General features: G+C 37.9%; 1 protein-coding gene across 1 annotated transcript; it reads right to left on the bottom strand.

The window, feature by feature from the left end:
- Positions 1-2,609: 2,609 nt before the first annotated feature.
- On the bottom strand, positions 2,610-13,759 carry JCAD (junctional cadherin 5 associated; the record flags this gene model as incomplete). The annotated part of the gene is made up of 4 exons (XM_081346276.1): positions 2,610-2,916; positions 5,660-6,971; positions 7,011-9,219; positions 13,479-13,759. The coding sequence occupies 4 exons, from the start codon at positions 13,757-13,759 to the stop codon at positions 2,882-2,884; spliced, it is 3,837 nt and encodes a 1,278-aa protein (XP_081202402.1). The 3' UTR covers positions 2,610-2,881.
- Positions 13,760-14,533: the final 774 nt, after the last annotated feature.

Here is a 14,533-nt window from a genome sequence, read left to right as displayed (position 1 = left end):
TTTGTGTCTACTGCTGTCCGTGTACAGATAGCTCTCAACTTATGATTTTAATTGAGCTCAGAAGTAATCTTTAGTTGTTGTAGTCATAAATCAAGATATACTTGTTGATGGGAACTGATTATTCAGCTTTTTCACAGTGGTGATTAAGTGTGTCATTAAGTGAACCCATTTATTTAAAGGGGTGTTTTTTTTCTGCAGGAAACTAGTCAAAGGCATCATAAATCACAAACATGTGACTGCCAGAAACCGTTGTAAAACTACCCCATCTGTAGTGGGGCACCACAATTATTTTCAATAGCCAGGGCTGCTTTGTAGGCCAAAAAGTGCCCATTCTGTGGCCTTTATAACTTTGAACAGTTATAAAGTGACCAGCCATTATGTGAGGACTATCGATAATAACTGTCTTAGGAATTTCCTGTACCCAATGAAATAATTAGATCAGTGTTTTCCAACATCAACAACATTAAGATGTATGGATTTCTGCTCCCAGAATTCTCCAGCCAGTATGCTAAAAAATAGCACATTGGATCCAAGCTAAATAATGTTGTGAATATACCTTGTGTACGTACACACTTAACAGTACCTGAATGACAATGGGTAATGTATCCATTCAGGAATTCCTCCAGGGAACTGAACTTTTATGTTAATGATGATGGCAATTATTTCCAAAGGATCAAAAAAGAAAAAAATATCTAGGATCCTTTTAGTGAACAATTGTTGTTTTTTTTAAATAAGTAAAATCTGGTTAGAAGCAAAAAAAACCCACTATCTTTTAACTGCAATAGAAAGACAAAATAGAATTTGAAGAAACCTAAGAAAGAAGGTACCGGTATACATTATTTTGCTTAATGTATAATAAATTTTAATTATTGGAAAAAATTCTAATAGCTGGAGTTATAGATAAGGGATTATAGATGTTGCAAAAATAGGAGGTTATTTTGCCAAATAACAAAAAAAGTTCTTTCTGGTGAATATGCGTATGTGTGTATCTATCTTTGTGTGTACCTATTAATTTGAAATAATAAGTAACATGATTTTGATAGAATAACAAAAAGACACAAAACAAGCAGGCAGGAACATTATTTCCAGAAGTATATTAGCAAATAAAAAGAATAACAAATTAGGTACATAAACTTTGAGTAAATTAAACTGCTATTACTCCTGGAGAAATGAATAAGGTTTGTCCTCAATTCAACTGAAAATCTTTTTTAAGTGACAAAATAACTCTTTGTGTGCTTACAAGTATGAATCCTATATAATTTGCCATTAAACAAAACAGATATAATAAATACAACATTCAAACATAAAGGCAGGGCAATTCTTTAAATTTCTGTACCAAGTCAGAGGTGCTTACAAAATCTGGCTCAAGAGTTTCAAATATAGGCACAAATCACAACACCAATAAAATGGCACTGGGCATCAACGACTGAAATTACACATTTTTGTGTTGCTTATTGCTAGAGTTGCCATAAAGGGAAGTGAAAACAAGAGCCGTCCCTTGTTATTACATATGAATGGTTCCAGATTTTCTCCAAGAATTAAATGGAGGCAAAGGACTTCTATTTCTATTAATGGGTAGTATAAGGCTTGTAGTACAAGGCTTCAGTATTTGCATCACTACAAAATTTACATACTTAAGGATGTAACATATTAAACTGCTCTTTTTAAATTTTTGGCAGTTAACTTGGTAGAAAGTAATCAGTTGAACCACCATCGGCACCATCCTTATTTAAAAGAACCAATCCAAGCAGTAAGAAAATTAAGCCTATCTAGTTTTAGGTACCTTCTTTATATTTATATACACATACAGTAAACAAATATTATAATACACAGCATGGCAGCTGTAGAGAGAGGCTAATGTGGAATGTGTAGAAGATGCACAAATAAAGTTCCTAGCTAGTTTCTTTGAAAAACTCACCTAGAAGTGTTGGCGCGGGGGGGGGGGATCTTACCAATGAAAAAAACTGGCAAACTGCCTATGTTATAGAAAAATACATTTCACATTCTGCAAAAAGGTTGCTTGGATTAGAAAAGGATGTGCTATAATAGACAAGCAAATTGGTGGTATATAGAATGTTAAGCCCAAACTACAAAGAGAAAAAGGGAATGGAATTAACTACATAACAGTGAGGGCAGAGCAGCAGCCAGAGCAGAGTTGATCCTGGTTTGATTCGATTAGAGGTCAGAGGCGGCAAAATGATCTGCCATATTTTGGGTTCACCTCCTCCAAGGGTGCATTTGTCTGCATTGTCTTGACATGTAAGAAGGAAGAAATTCCACTCAAAGCCGTTTCAGACCAAGTCCAAACCAATTTCACAGTTGGTCAGTCGGCATTCAGTCCTGTTGTCTGGCATCCCCTTGAACTGAAAAGGCAACAGTGGTTCTCTTGCAGGCCATTTTATGGCCAATGCTCAACAAGGTTTGAGAGTTCAGAACTTTGGATATTCAACTCAGAAATTCACATTCTTCCTTCAGAAATAATTTTCTTAATCTCTCCTGTTTACATTTTCTACAGAGAAATAAGCAACCCTTTCCCTGAGCCCCTCCCACATCCATCCTGTTTACCATCCTGACTGAACACTATTCGGTTCAGTTTAAAAATGGCCAATCCATGCCAAGTAGAGGCATTAAGTCTTAATGCTTTGAAAAACAGATGGTTCCAGATTAAGAGATCTTTGCATGCGTGCATATACACACATTCCTTCATGCAAGTTCCAGAAAGCATTCATTCACTATAAAGACTTGTTTTCCTCCTCTAGCAGGTTAAGATGTTCTACCAACACACTCTAAACATTGCGGCTTAAGGATATTTCCACATGGTGCCACTTGGGAAAATGCCTCACAAAGATTTGAAATCTCTTGAAAGCCAGTTCTTTTTGTATCACACCCTTTCAACCCGGCTGGGATCATAGACTTCTGTAAAATAGGAAGTGAGCATGATTATTAGTACTAACAATTCATAACAATTATGTCTATGTAGGATTTTGATTATGAAAGACTCAACATATTCAGGAGTCATTCTTACAACTAACATTCATTAAAATCTCATCTAACTTGATACTTACCATGATCTAAAATGATCTAAGAAAGGTCAATACTGCAACCATAGAACCTGGATTTTTCACACCACAGATTTTTCAGACCACCGTAATTTTTCATGATTCATTAGGATATATTCAGTATGTAATTTTTAGTAGGCCTGATCTCAGGATTGCAAAGAAACACTATTAGTGGCACTATCCTAGAAAAATGAAGACTCACACTAACTCTTTGTTGTATGTATGGAAGAGGCTTCTAGTATGTTTGTAGTTTTCAATTATGCTATTACTATCAATTGCACAAAAAGAGAAGGAGGGTGATTGATTTCTGTGAATCAATCCTTAGCTCATAAGGGGTTATTGCTTTTAGCTTGACTTCTGATGACAACACATTCGAGTTCTCAATATTTACTCTATTTAAGGAAAGGGTGTGCTTTCTTAATAAATACCGTAGCTAATTTCTGTCAAGTTTTCTTATCAGGTGGCACTAAATGCAATTGAATGTACAGCAAGATGTTTTGCATGTCTATGTGGCCAATTTCTTCGTAGTAAATAAGAGATTTAAAAAGAGAAAGCTTGCATATAAATATGTTTGCAGTATTTACCTTTCCTAGACAGATCTAGTGGATTTATAATAAAAGCAACATGTGCGCCAAATGGCCCAATGAGACCTATGGGCATTTCAGGTTCACTAATTTTAATTTAGTGATGCTAATCCTTCAATGTTATTAGAAAAATATCCAGTTTCCAAGAGTGATATAGCTAATAATATACTCATCGATGTCACTGGATGGACTTAAATTCTTGTGATTTATATTATCCATCCTTTTTATGCTATATTCTATTTGTATTAGAGAGCTATTGTGAGCATGAAAAAAATTAAAACCACAAAAACTTAAAGTATTTTGTTGACTCAAAGTAAATAGAAGTTTTTATTTTACCACTAAGAAATGTCAACAAAGAAGTATTAATTAAAGTTTGCCTGCTGATAAGGATAGCAGCATGGAAAAGCACCTAAAGGATCCGGAGAATTCTTTAAAAAAACACAATACACTATGCAAATAGGCACGCTCTCTGCATTGTGGCTTTTCTGGAAGCCAACTGTCTCATTCTAAAAATTATAGCTACTTTTTATAGTTACCTTAGAAGTCATTCCTTAAAAATATAAATGTCTTTGAAACAGGATCACCATTGGTGGAGAGAGAAAAAGCCACCCCATATTTTAGATCACATATGATTATTCTTTACCTAACAGACTGTAAAGAGGTAAGAAAATTAATTAAAGCAATGTCATTAAAACATTCTGTTTGGAGCACACCTTTGAATCTTGTTCTCAATCTTGCCTCCCTCTCGTTACTGGAATCCCTCACCTTTGTTCAGACCCCAAATAGAATATCTGTCTAATACACAACAAAGTTTCTAAGGCATCCTCCCCAATTTGTTCTCTGCCAGGAATGTTAAGATTCCACCTCCCATCTTATCTATAATGTTTAGTCATATCACTAGGAATGATGGAAGATAAGATTAAAGCAATTCTTATACACTAAATAAAGAACTAAGCTAAATTAAAACTGTTAGGTAAAGGTTCCCCCGCACATGCGTGCTAGTCGTTTCCAACTCTAGGGTCCGGTGCCCATCTCCGTTTCAAAGCTGAAGAGCCAGCGCTTGTCCGAGGACGTCTCCGTGGTCATGTGGCCGGCATGACTAGACGCCAAAGGTGCACGGAATGCTGTTACCTTCCCACCGTAGTGGTCCCTATTTTTCTACTTGCATTTTTACGTGCTTTCGAACTGCTAGGTGGGCAGAAGCTGGGACGAGTAACAGGCGCTCACTCTGCTACGCGGCACTCGGGATTCGACCCGCCAAACTGCCGACCTTCTGATCGACAAGCTCAGCGTCCTAACCCACTGAGCCACCACGTCCCTTTAAAACTGTTAGCTCTGCTCAAAAGTAATATGGAACCACTGTGGGAATAAACAATATGAAATAAGCAATAAGAAGAAAGAAAATTATACTGAACCATTTGGAAAAATGGTTCTGAAAGTACCTTCAGCTTTCAGATCATCTGTACATTTACACAAAGAGAGTCTGAAGGCAACTAACAACTCTACAAAAATATAAAAGTGGAGAACCTGGTTTTTATGAGATCTCACATTGAGCAAGTGGGGCAACTGTTTTTACTTTAAACACCAGATGATCCAAACATTTATTTTTCTCTATTCATTTTTGGAAAGCATAATGTGAACACTGCAGGCAAACCCAGGAAGTTACCTTTAATGCATATTTGAGTTTAAAAGCATAAGAATGATCATGTGGAAAGGAAGATAGCAAATTCCTTCAGGATTACAGCATCTTCCACTCTAGGGTATTTATAATGTTGTATACCTGTTAAAAAGAAAAAAGCCCAAACCCAAAACAGCTGGTTCATCTGGTAGGGTTACCTATCTCAACTATTGACTATCTCCTGTTTGCTTGCCAAAAATGAAATCGCAACTGCAGAATTCAGACCTAAGACTGAAACAGGAAATTACATTTTCTTTTTAAGACCCTTCTGGGAAAATATGTATGCATCTCCCAATAACGCGCTCACCATACAAATCCTGGAGAAACTTGTATCTTACCTGAGCTAAGTAAATCTTTTCCATTTTTCTTTGTGTTCCTATTGTCTAAATGTTCGTTTTTATTCAGTGAGATTATACGCTTGGAAACGCAACTGCCTTGCGACAGTTTGCAGGGAAATTCAGTGCGGCCAATGTTGGCATCATTTCCTTTCTCTTCTGGTTCCTTGAGCTGTTTATCCTCATCTCTATCCTCACCTGATCCAGCATTCTTTACGCTGAGACGTCTCATACGAGAAACTGAATCAACTTCTTTCATCCGTGCCAAACGATCCATGGCTGCTCGGCTTGCAGCAGAGGCAACTTTGCCTTGCCTGGGCACAGTCACCTTTGAAGTGCTTTTAGCTTTCTTCTCTACATTTGAGGGGAGTGACTTTCTCTCAGCAAATGGAAGCACAGGAGATTCAGCAGAATGAGCATGGTCCTCCTGATGTTTGCTAAGACCAGGATGCTGCTGAAAACACTGTTCCCTTGTTTCCTCATCAGAATTCTGGCCTTTCGTTGATCGCAAGATGTTTTCTCCAATGAAAGTTTTCTTTGGCCAACCACTTTTTTGCTTTTCTTTGGAAGAAGCCACAACGGTTTTCATTTCAGCTCTCGGTATCTTTTCATTTGACAATTCGTTGCTCCGTGCCATGTTATCAGAGTCAGAGTCTTCATCGGGAAGAGTTTTGTTATCCGCTGTTAGAGATTCCACAGCTACATCTATGCCCAGGATCCTGACTGCTCTTGCCTGAAGCAATTCATTCGAGGGAATCTTCTTTGTAGAAGGATCAAGAACGTGTGTGCCCTCACTGACATTCAGCCCAACAGATCTCAAATTTGGTTCAGAGCGCCCTTGGTTCCTTTTTGTTAAGGATAACGGTGCTACGGATGCTGTTTCTGAAGCAGGGATATTCCTGCCTGCTGCCTTTTTCATCTTATCAGAATCCTTGTTCTCATGGTTTTCGACGCTGGCTTCCATAGAATGAATGTTGAATGGATTAGAGCAATTTTTACTGTCCGAACAACCTGAAACATTTGAATTCATTGGATGCAAGCTAATAGCCCGTTTAATAATCTTTCTCGCATTTTCCTGTTTTTGTTTTAAACCATTTCCCTCTCTTTCCTCAATTGATTCATCCATTTCTCTTTCCTCCGATCTAACATTCCTAACATCACTAAATGCAACTCTTGCATCTGAACTTTTAGAAGCATTTTCACTTTCGGGTTTACTTTTATCAGTTTCCTTTTTAAACATAGGAATGCCTGATTTTACATTTTGTGACCATGCCCCACATCTGTGATCCAGGCTTATTTTATCAGTTCTGCAAGTTTTTTCCTCTGTATTTCCTTTCTCCTCCTCCTCCTCCTCCTCCTCCTCGTTTCTCTCTTGCTTTTTTTCATTCTCTTTATCATCTTCATTCCTTTCTTCTTGTTTTTGAATTTCCTTATTAAAACTTTCTAGTTCACTTATTGCATCCCAAGGACGTCGGCTAACAGGCTTTAAGAGAAACTGCCCAAAGGCTTCTTTGACACTACAAGGCAATTTCCTTTCTTCCTTATGGGCAAAACTGGGTTCACTTCTCCACCCAGGAAGCCCTGTGGATGAAGTACAGGACACATTGTGGCCTGCTTTGGGATTAAGGACTATAGTCCTAGAAGACTCAGTTTTGCTGGGCTTGTTGAGATGTCCCAGAGCTTTCCTAGGGGGAGGAATTGGTCTACTTTTCCTGTTATCAGTAGGTAAACTACTTGGGGCTGATTCTGTAGTAGATGACCCATATTTTAACAAGTGACCATTGGTCAGTGTGTTTGATTTCCTAGGTTGTAGACCATGGAGAGGCTGCTGAATTTTGGGTTCTTCTTTAAAACTAGTTTGGGTTTCCTTGTCTTTATACCTATCACATGGCCATGAGCCAGAATACTGAAGCTCTTTGTGCTTTGTAGGCTCCTTGCAGTTGAAATCATTCATTTGTTTGAAGTCTGTTCTCTGGAACACTTGTTTCTGTAATTTGTTTTTATTGCTCATGTTTCCTGTAAGGGCTTGAAGCTCCAAATCAGTAGAAGACGTACTTAGCAAACTCTGTTCTTTCAGATCGTGATTCAGATCTTCAGATCCATCCTTCTCACTGGCACCCTGAGTTACACTATTATTCCTATCAGAATCGGGCATGTTCAGTTCAGAATGAACTGGGACAGATACCAAGCAAAATATAGTCTCGTTTGTTTTTTTCTTTGAATTGTTTTTGCCTTGAACCTCAGTTCCAGGTTCAAAGGTTTTCACTTTAGTCAGAGTCTCAGAGGAGAGTTCTGTTGCACCTGGGCTTTCGGCAGATGGCTGGTCTTTTGGGTATTCACAGTTCAGATCCTTGCCTGTGTCATAACAGCCTGTTTGGGTAGACAAGGCACCACTATCCTGATCTATACTGGATTCCACCAACCATCTGCTGCTACCAGAGACCTGGTTGCATTTCATAGCAATATTTATTGAGTCTGGTACATCGAAACCTGAATTATTGAACTCCTCTTCCACAGTATTCTTATTATAGACATTTGAATTAGTATTATTTGCATCTCGCATTTGGTCATCCATCTGATGGTCAGCTGGATGTATTACTTTAATATGCCGTATTCGAGGGTCATCAAAAGGAATATATTGAACAGAAGACAGGTGTCTCTCACGATGCCTCACGTGTGTTTGACTACTGTACAAAATCTGCTCATCTTCCATTTGTAGCTGATTAACTGAAGATTCAGAACTAAAACAAATACTCTGCTCTAGCAACTGCATTTCCTTAATAAAGCATGTATCGTAGTCAGGCACTTCTTCGGGGACATGTTGATTCTTACTTTGCTGACCAGGAGATTTGTAACATGGGGGAGGTATGTACAAAGGGGGTTCTAAGGTAGGATCTTGAACTGGTTCATTAACTTTAGTCACACAGAAAGTGGTTTTGTGGTTTTGCTGTTCATCCTGTGGTGGACTGGTTTCTAGGATTCCCCTTGTCTGTTGATGAAATTCATATGAAGGTGGCTTCAGGGGTCTGCCATACTTGGGCTTAGTTGCCGGTTCAGAGTGTTTCCAAGTTTCCAACTCAGGCTTTACTTTATGATGTTTACTGCTAACTAAAGAAGGAATTTCAGCAGAGTTAGATTTCTCTGGTGGAGGAACTCTTGGGAAAGACTGTGATTTATTCTTCATATGGGAAGTCGCAATGTCTTGTCTTCCTGAATACACATCCTGAAGCAGCCTTTCTTTATTATCTGTGTTAAATTCACGTCGTCCCAATGCAGTTGGTTGGTTCCGGGTTTCTCTCTTCAAACTTTGCCATCTGTAGTCACCAGGTTTCATGGTCTCCCCTGCGTTCATTCTCATATTATCTAATCCTTCTTCAGTCTCCCACTGAGATTCATTCTCATTTTCAAACAAGGCACAAGCTGCAGCCATTCCCTTTGTTTCAGAGTCTACTCTGTCAGGATAACCATGGACACTAAAATCTTGGCCTTGTCTTCTCTGGTAGGCAAGATCTTTATCTCTCTTGGAGTGCGAAGACCTACTTAGCTGTGATTGGTCAAAAAGCCTGCAAATGAAAGGAAGCACCAGTGAAAAGATTTTTGTAAATGTTTTCTTTTCTCCGGATCTAAGTTAGTAAAGAATCTGAACCAGCCACAATCATAAGACACTCAACTTATTTTCCTCACATTTCTGAATTGCAGAACTTTTCACAACCACAAAAGAACTCAGATTGTAGCTATATTTTGTAATCAATATGCCTCTTTTTCTTCAGCATAATGTATATATGATAGGAAACTGTATGTTACAGTCTGCCACATAGACAAAATATTTTTTTTCAGATCTGACCTCTTAAAATTGTAATAAGTATTACAATTGTAAACGTGGAACAGATTTTAAAACACAAATTATTTTTAACTGTACAAATTCTTTTCAGGACAGCCTGCCATCCAGTAAATCTTATCTTTTTTTGTAATTCTATAAACCGTCAATTGGAGACATACAACCATGCCCAATTTTAAAGTTGTGGCAAAGACTGCTCCCCAACTAAAGGTGCACATTAAAAAAAGGTCAAAATACTTTAGCAAAACAAAAATGGAGGTGTTTGAAAAGGTATACATCTGTGGGATGTCAAAATGGTGCTGGAACCTGTACAGTTATATTCCCTGAATTATAACAGTAGTCAGTATTTTTCTGTGTGTGCAGTTAAATACTTAGTTTTTATTAGCTTGACCTTCAAATGATCCCTGGGAAGAAAAAAATTTCTCCCAGTTTATAGATATCTGTAACAGTAGTTTGAGGCAATGCAGGAAATCAACAGAACCAAAATCTCAGATAGCGTGAAAGAAATTTTGTATAAACTAGAAGACAATTCTTCCCCTCACTTTGGAGCATATGCTGACAAGCAAGATGATATTACATTTACCTAGGAAGATGTTAATTTAAAATCTTAAAGACAGTTTCACTTCCAGAAAACAAAAATAAGCAACAAAGAAACAATCAATCTAAACCCAGCCTTCTTTTCCCCATGTTGTCTTTCTAGCATTGCCAATTGTTGATAAAATCAATTTTGAAGGTATTGTGTCTACCACAAGTCATACTTTACAGAAGATGAAGAAAATGTGAAACAGAGCCAGGAAAAAGTGTGTGTACCTGAATATATAATTAATACAAATACTGATCCCCCATAGTCCATGCATCAAACTCCTTTTTTTTACATACAACATAAACATTCCTCCTTTAGGCAGAAACAAACAAAGGGTTAAATTTACCAAGTAAACAGCTAATGTTTTAAGTTAGCCAAACATTTCAGTAGTGTGGCTGCAGTCATTTTATACTTTCATCCATTTTCAACAGCAGCCCTTGTAATCTACTGCTTTCTTCAATCACTCATATTATGGAATCAGTCATTCAGTAATTCTCTCAGCCATAATATATATTACACATTAAGTAGGTTCTCTACAAATGTTTATAACAGTTTTGAAATTAGCTTTTCCTCAAACTGCGAGCAGCAGCTACCTTTTCTAAATTGGGTCAATTTTGCATGAACTATTTTTCACATTAAAGAAAAACAACACCACAAAAATTGTAGTGAAAGAGAGAGATCAGGGATAATCTTTCTAGCTTTGAGAGTGATTTTTGCCATTAGTCTTTTAAAACAAAAATGAGCCACAACTTTATTATTAGTTGATAAGCAGCTGCAGCAGATCAACACAATATTTCTCCAAATAGGTAATCTTTTGTGTTTAGTTTGTTTCAGCTCAAAAGTGCATTTGTAACTAGCTGCAGGCAAAACATTTCATAAAGTGATGGCAAGGTCACTGACTTAAACAGGATCTCCAAGAATGGCTCATATTTGCTTTGGTGAAATTCAGTTTGAGATTTCTCGCTTTTAATAACATCATGTAGAATTTTATATTAATATGCCTTTGGGGCATTGTTTTCTTGTCTTATGTCGACTTTATTTTTTTTTACATTTCCAAAACAGTTCCCCCCCAATAAACCTACTAAGCTTAACTGATAAGCCACACAGATTACAAATATTACAAATTGATGGGTTAAATGATTTGGAAATCAGCTGCAATATTTTATTGCACTACTAATTATCTTCATTTGTGGTACTATAATTCTCCCAGTCATTTGATCAATCTAGGAAAAGATTTGGCCACATTTGCTATGATATAACAAAGCTGCTGAGGTTTAACTGGTGTATGTTTTTTTAAATAAATATAATTATATTTACGGTAACTTCTTTTTCTGAAGTTACATTGTAATTCTCTTTTTTATGATATATCCTGTCTAGTCATCAAAAGCATGAATCTATTTTTTCCGTTTTTTACATAAAAGTCATAAGGAGATTTCAGTTACAAGTAAATGCAGATATTGTCCTTTCTCTAATCAAAGAAGATCAGAGTTCAACTTCTGATATCATAGGAACAAGGCTTTTTTTTCTATAAAAGGATTTTGGCATCAAATATGGTATATTCATCTTACTATCTTTTATTGATTGATTGATGCTCAAGATAGATGATTAAAAAATAGAGTCTAAAATTTAGACTTAAAGCATCTAACAGATTAGAGCTTCTTTAACACCTCAGTTTAGCAAAGAGTCACAACTTGATTTTACATTATTTATTTTATACATAAACATGTTTCCGCTTCTTTTTGGAAATTTAGTGACATACAACGCTAATTCACAAAGAAAAGATTATTTCCTTGACTTCATGGAGGAGTTATTGTCCTGTAAATCCTGAATCTAAAAGTCCTTATAATTGGGGTAGTTCTTGTTTAGCAACCACAATTGGGACCAGTCGCTAAGTGGGAAATGGCCATGACTGTGCTTTCCTTTTCCATACCCTTTGGAATGCCCATCCCAGTGTTAGGCAATAATTAACAAGAAATGTATTAATGTTTCATAATACTAAACAAACAGCTCAGTATATTCCCCATTGTGTGCCTGTTTACTCTCTTGTACTCTCTGCAACTGCTCCATTCTGGGGTAAGGCAGAGAAAAGCAGAGCAGGCACAGGAGAAATTGTTTAAAGAGATCATATGTTTAGACAAGCTCTAAATAGGGAAAAAAATATGGGTCAGGCACAGGACACGTAACTGACAGTAATGTCAAACATGTGACTCAGACAAATGCTGTGAGACATTAATACATGTGTTGGCTGCAAAGTTATTTTTTCAGCACCATCATAAATTTGAACAGTCACAAGGCAATTCATAAGTGAAATCCACCTGTACTTTTTTCTGATTCCAGAATCAGAAGAAAGTATAGATAAACTCACTTACCAAGTTCCTTCTGCAGAGACCAAGTTCCTTCTGCAGAGGCCATTCAAAGTTTTCATAGTGCTGAAAAAATAATTTTGCCATGGAGACAAGAACGCTCACCAATTCTGAGAAACTATTTAGGAAATTCTTGAAGCCTTTTTCATATTTTGATTAAATAAAGGTAAAGGTAAAGGTTCCCCCGCACATGCGTGCTAGTCGTTTCCAACGTCCCTCTTTGATTAAATAGTTTGGCTATAAACAGAGCAAAATGGAGGGGACATACTGCATTTTTTGCAAAGGTTGCAAAGTAAAAGGTAAAGTAAAGGTTCCCCCGCACATGTGTGCTAGTCATTTCCAACTCTAGGAGCCGGTGCTCATCTCCGTTTCAAAGCCAAAGAGCCAGCGCTTGTCCGAGGACATCTCCGTGGTCATGTGGCTGGCATGACTAGACGCCAAAGGTGCATGGAACGCTGTTACCTTCCCACCGTAGTGGTCCCTATTTTTCTACTTGCATTTTTTACGTGCTTTCGAACTGCTAGGTTGGCAGAAGCTGGGACGAGTAACAGGCGCTCACTCTGCTACGCGGCACTCGGGATTTGACCCGCCAAACTGCCGACCTTCTGATCGACAAGCTCAGCATCCTAACCCACTGAGCCACCGCATCCCTTATAGTAACCATTAGTAACCATTTTATATTGATATTTGTATTGTTATTATGTAACAGTTAAAATGCTTGCAAAGCTGGCAGTGTTTTTTTCTTCAGTTGTTTGAGGGTATCTGGAGAAGGGTATTTCTCCAGGTCCAAATACATGCAAAAACATAACAGAAAAAGTCATTTAGGTTGCCTATTAACCTCACCTAAATTATTAATATTAAAGAGGTAGGGACACAGATCATCTGGCCACACTTTTTCTCACTGTGATAAATGTAGTGCACTCAACCTGTTGAAGTACATGTTACTTCCTCTTATGATTTCAACCAAGTTAAGTCTGCTGGTCTCTGAGCTTCAATATTGTCTGAACAAACAGCTGAGCAAATTGAAAAAATACTCACCCTCCTTGCGCATTGCCTGGACCTGAGAAATCTTCATGGTAAACATTCCTTTGCCTTGGTTGGATGACAGGTTTATTCTCATTGTCATTTTGATATCTCCCTGCTTTATTGGTCTTGGGTATGGCTCCAGGATGGGTTGATAATCCATTCCGAGTTGCCTGACCAGACCGCCTACCAGTAGCTTCATGCTGAACTCCATCATTTTGATTTTCAGATGAACTGGTAGGATTTTTAGATCGCTTGTATCCATGAGAAACCAGAAGGTCTTCTACGCTGAACATACTGCAGTAGTTTTATTTACCTCAGTATCTCAGTTTATCACTGAAAAAGAAGGCAAAGAACTTCATCAGTAAGTAGTACAGCATCCTTGAGTTACGGCCAGTCCCTTATCAGCTGTTTGAAGTTATGTCCACCCCAAAAGCTTCACACAACCCTGTTTCAAATTTATGACAGCTGCAGTGCCCCTGAAGTCCATTTGCCCTTACAACCACTGTAGCACCCCCCACCTCTCTATCCTATCCTGCCCCATGAGACCCCATAGTGTTCCCCATGCCTCTTGAATGCAGCCACCATTTTCAGTACTCTCACAGTTCCTTGCAGAAATGGTGGCTGTTTTCAGAGTTTCCTGCCCCAATCACCTGGCCATTGAGAGAATGCAAACCTTTCCAAAGGTTTCCAAGCTTTTTGCTGTTTGCCCGACGGCTTTAGGATCCAGTTTCTGCATGGCTATTGGGTGCACGATTGTAAATGCTTTTTCTTTAGAGCCAGGTTTTCCATCAGCTCCTCAAGGCAAACAAGCCGCAGAAAGGTTTTCTTTGTTTCCTTCCTTCCTTCCCTCTGTTTTTCATCCTGGCAGTCACTCATCAAGGTAAGTAACTTACAGATTTTTGTCACCCTCTTTCTAGGCATGCAGTAAATTTAGCAAATTAAATGGCTGAAAAGGATCAGGACTGGAAGCAGAGATGGAGAGTTTAATTTGGAGGTGGGTGGGAGGGGGGAAAGAATCAACAAGTCTGTCTTTTTCAGATTTTTTGTTTGTTTGTTTTCTTTATTGA

This window comes from Vipera berus (assembly GCF_964194415.1).
Source record: "Vipera berus genome assembly, chromosome: Z".
NCBI lineage: Eukaryota > Metazoa > Chordata > Lepidosauria > Squamata > Viperidae > Vipera > Vipera berus.
The sequence above is the reverse complement of the archived record's forward strand: the minus strand, read 5'-3'. Positions and strand labels throughout refer to the sequence as shown.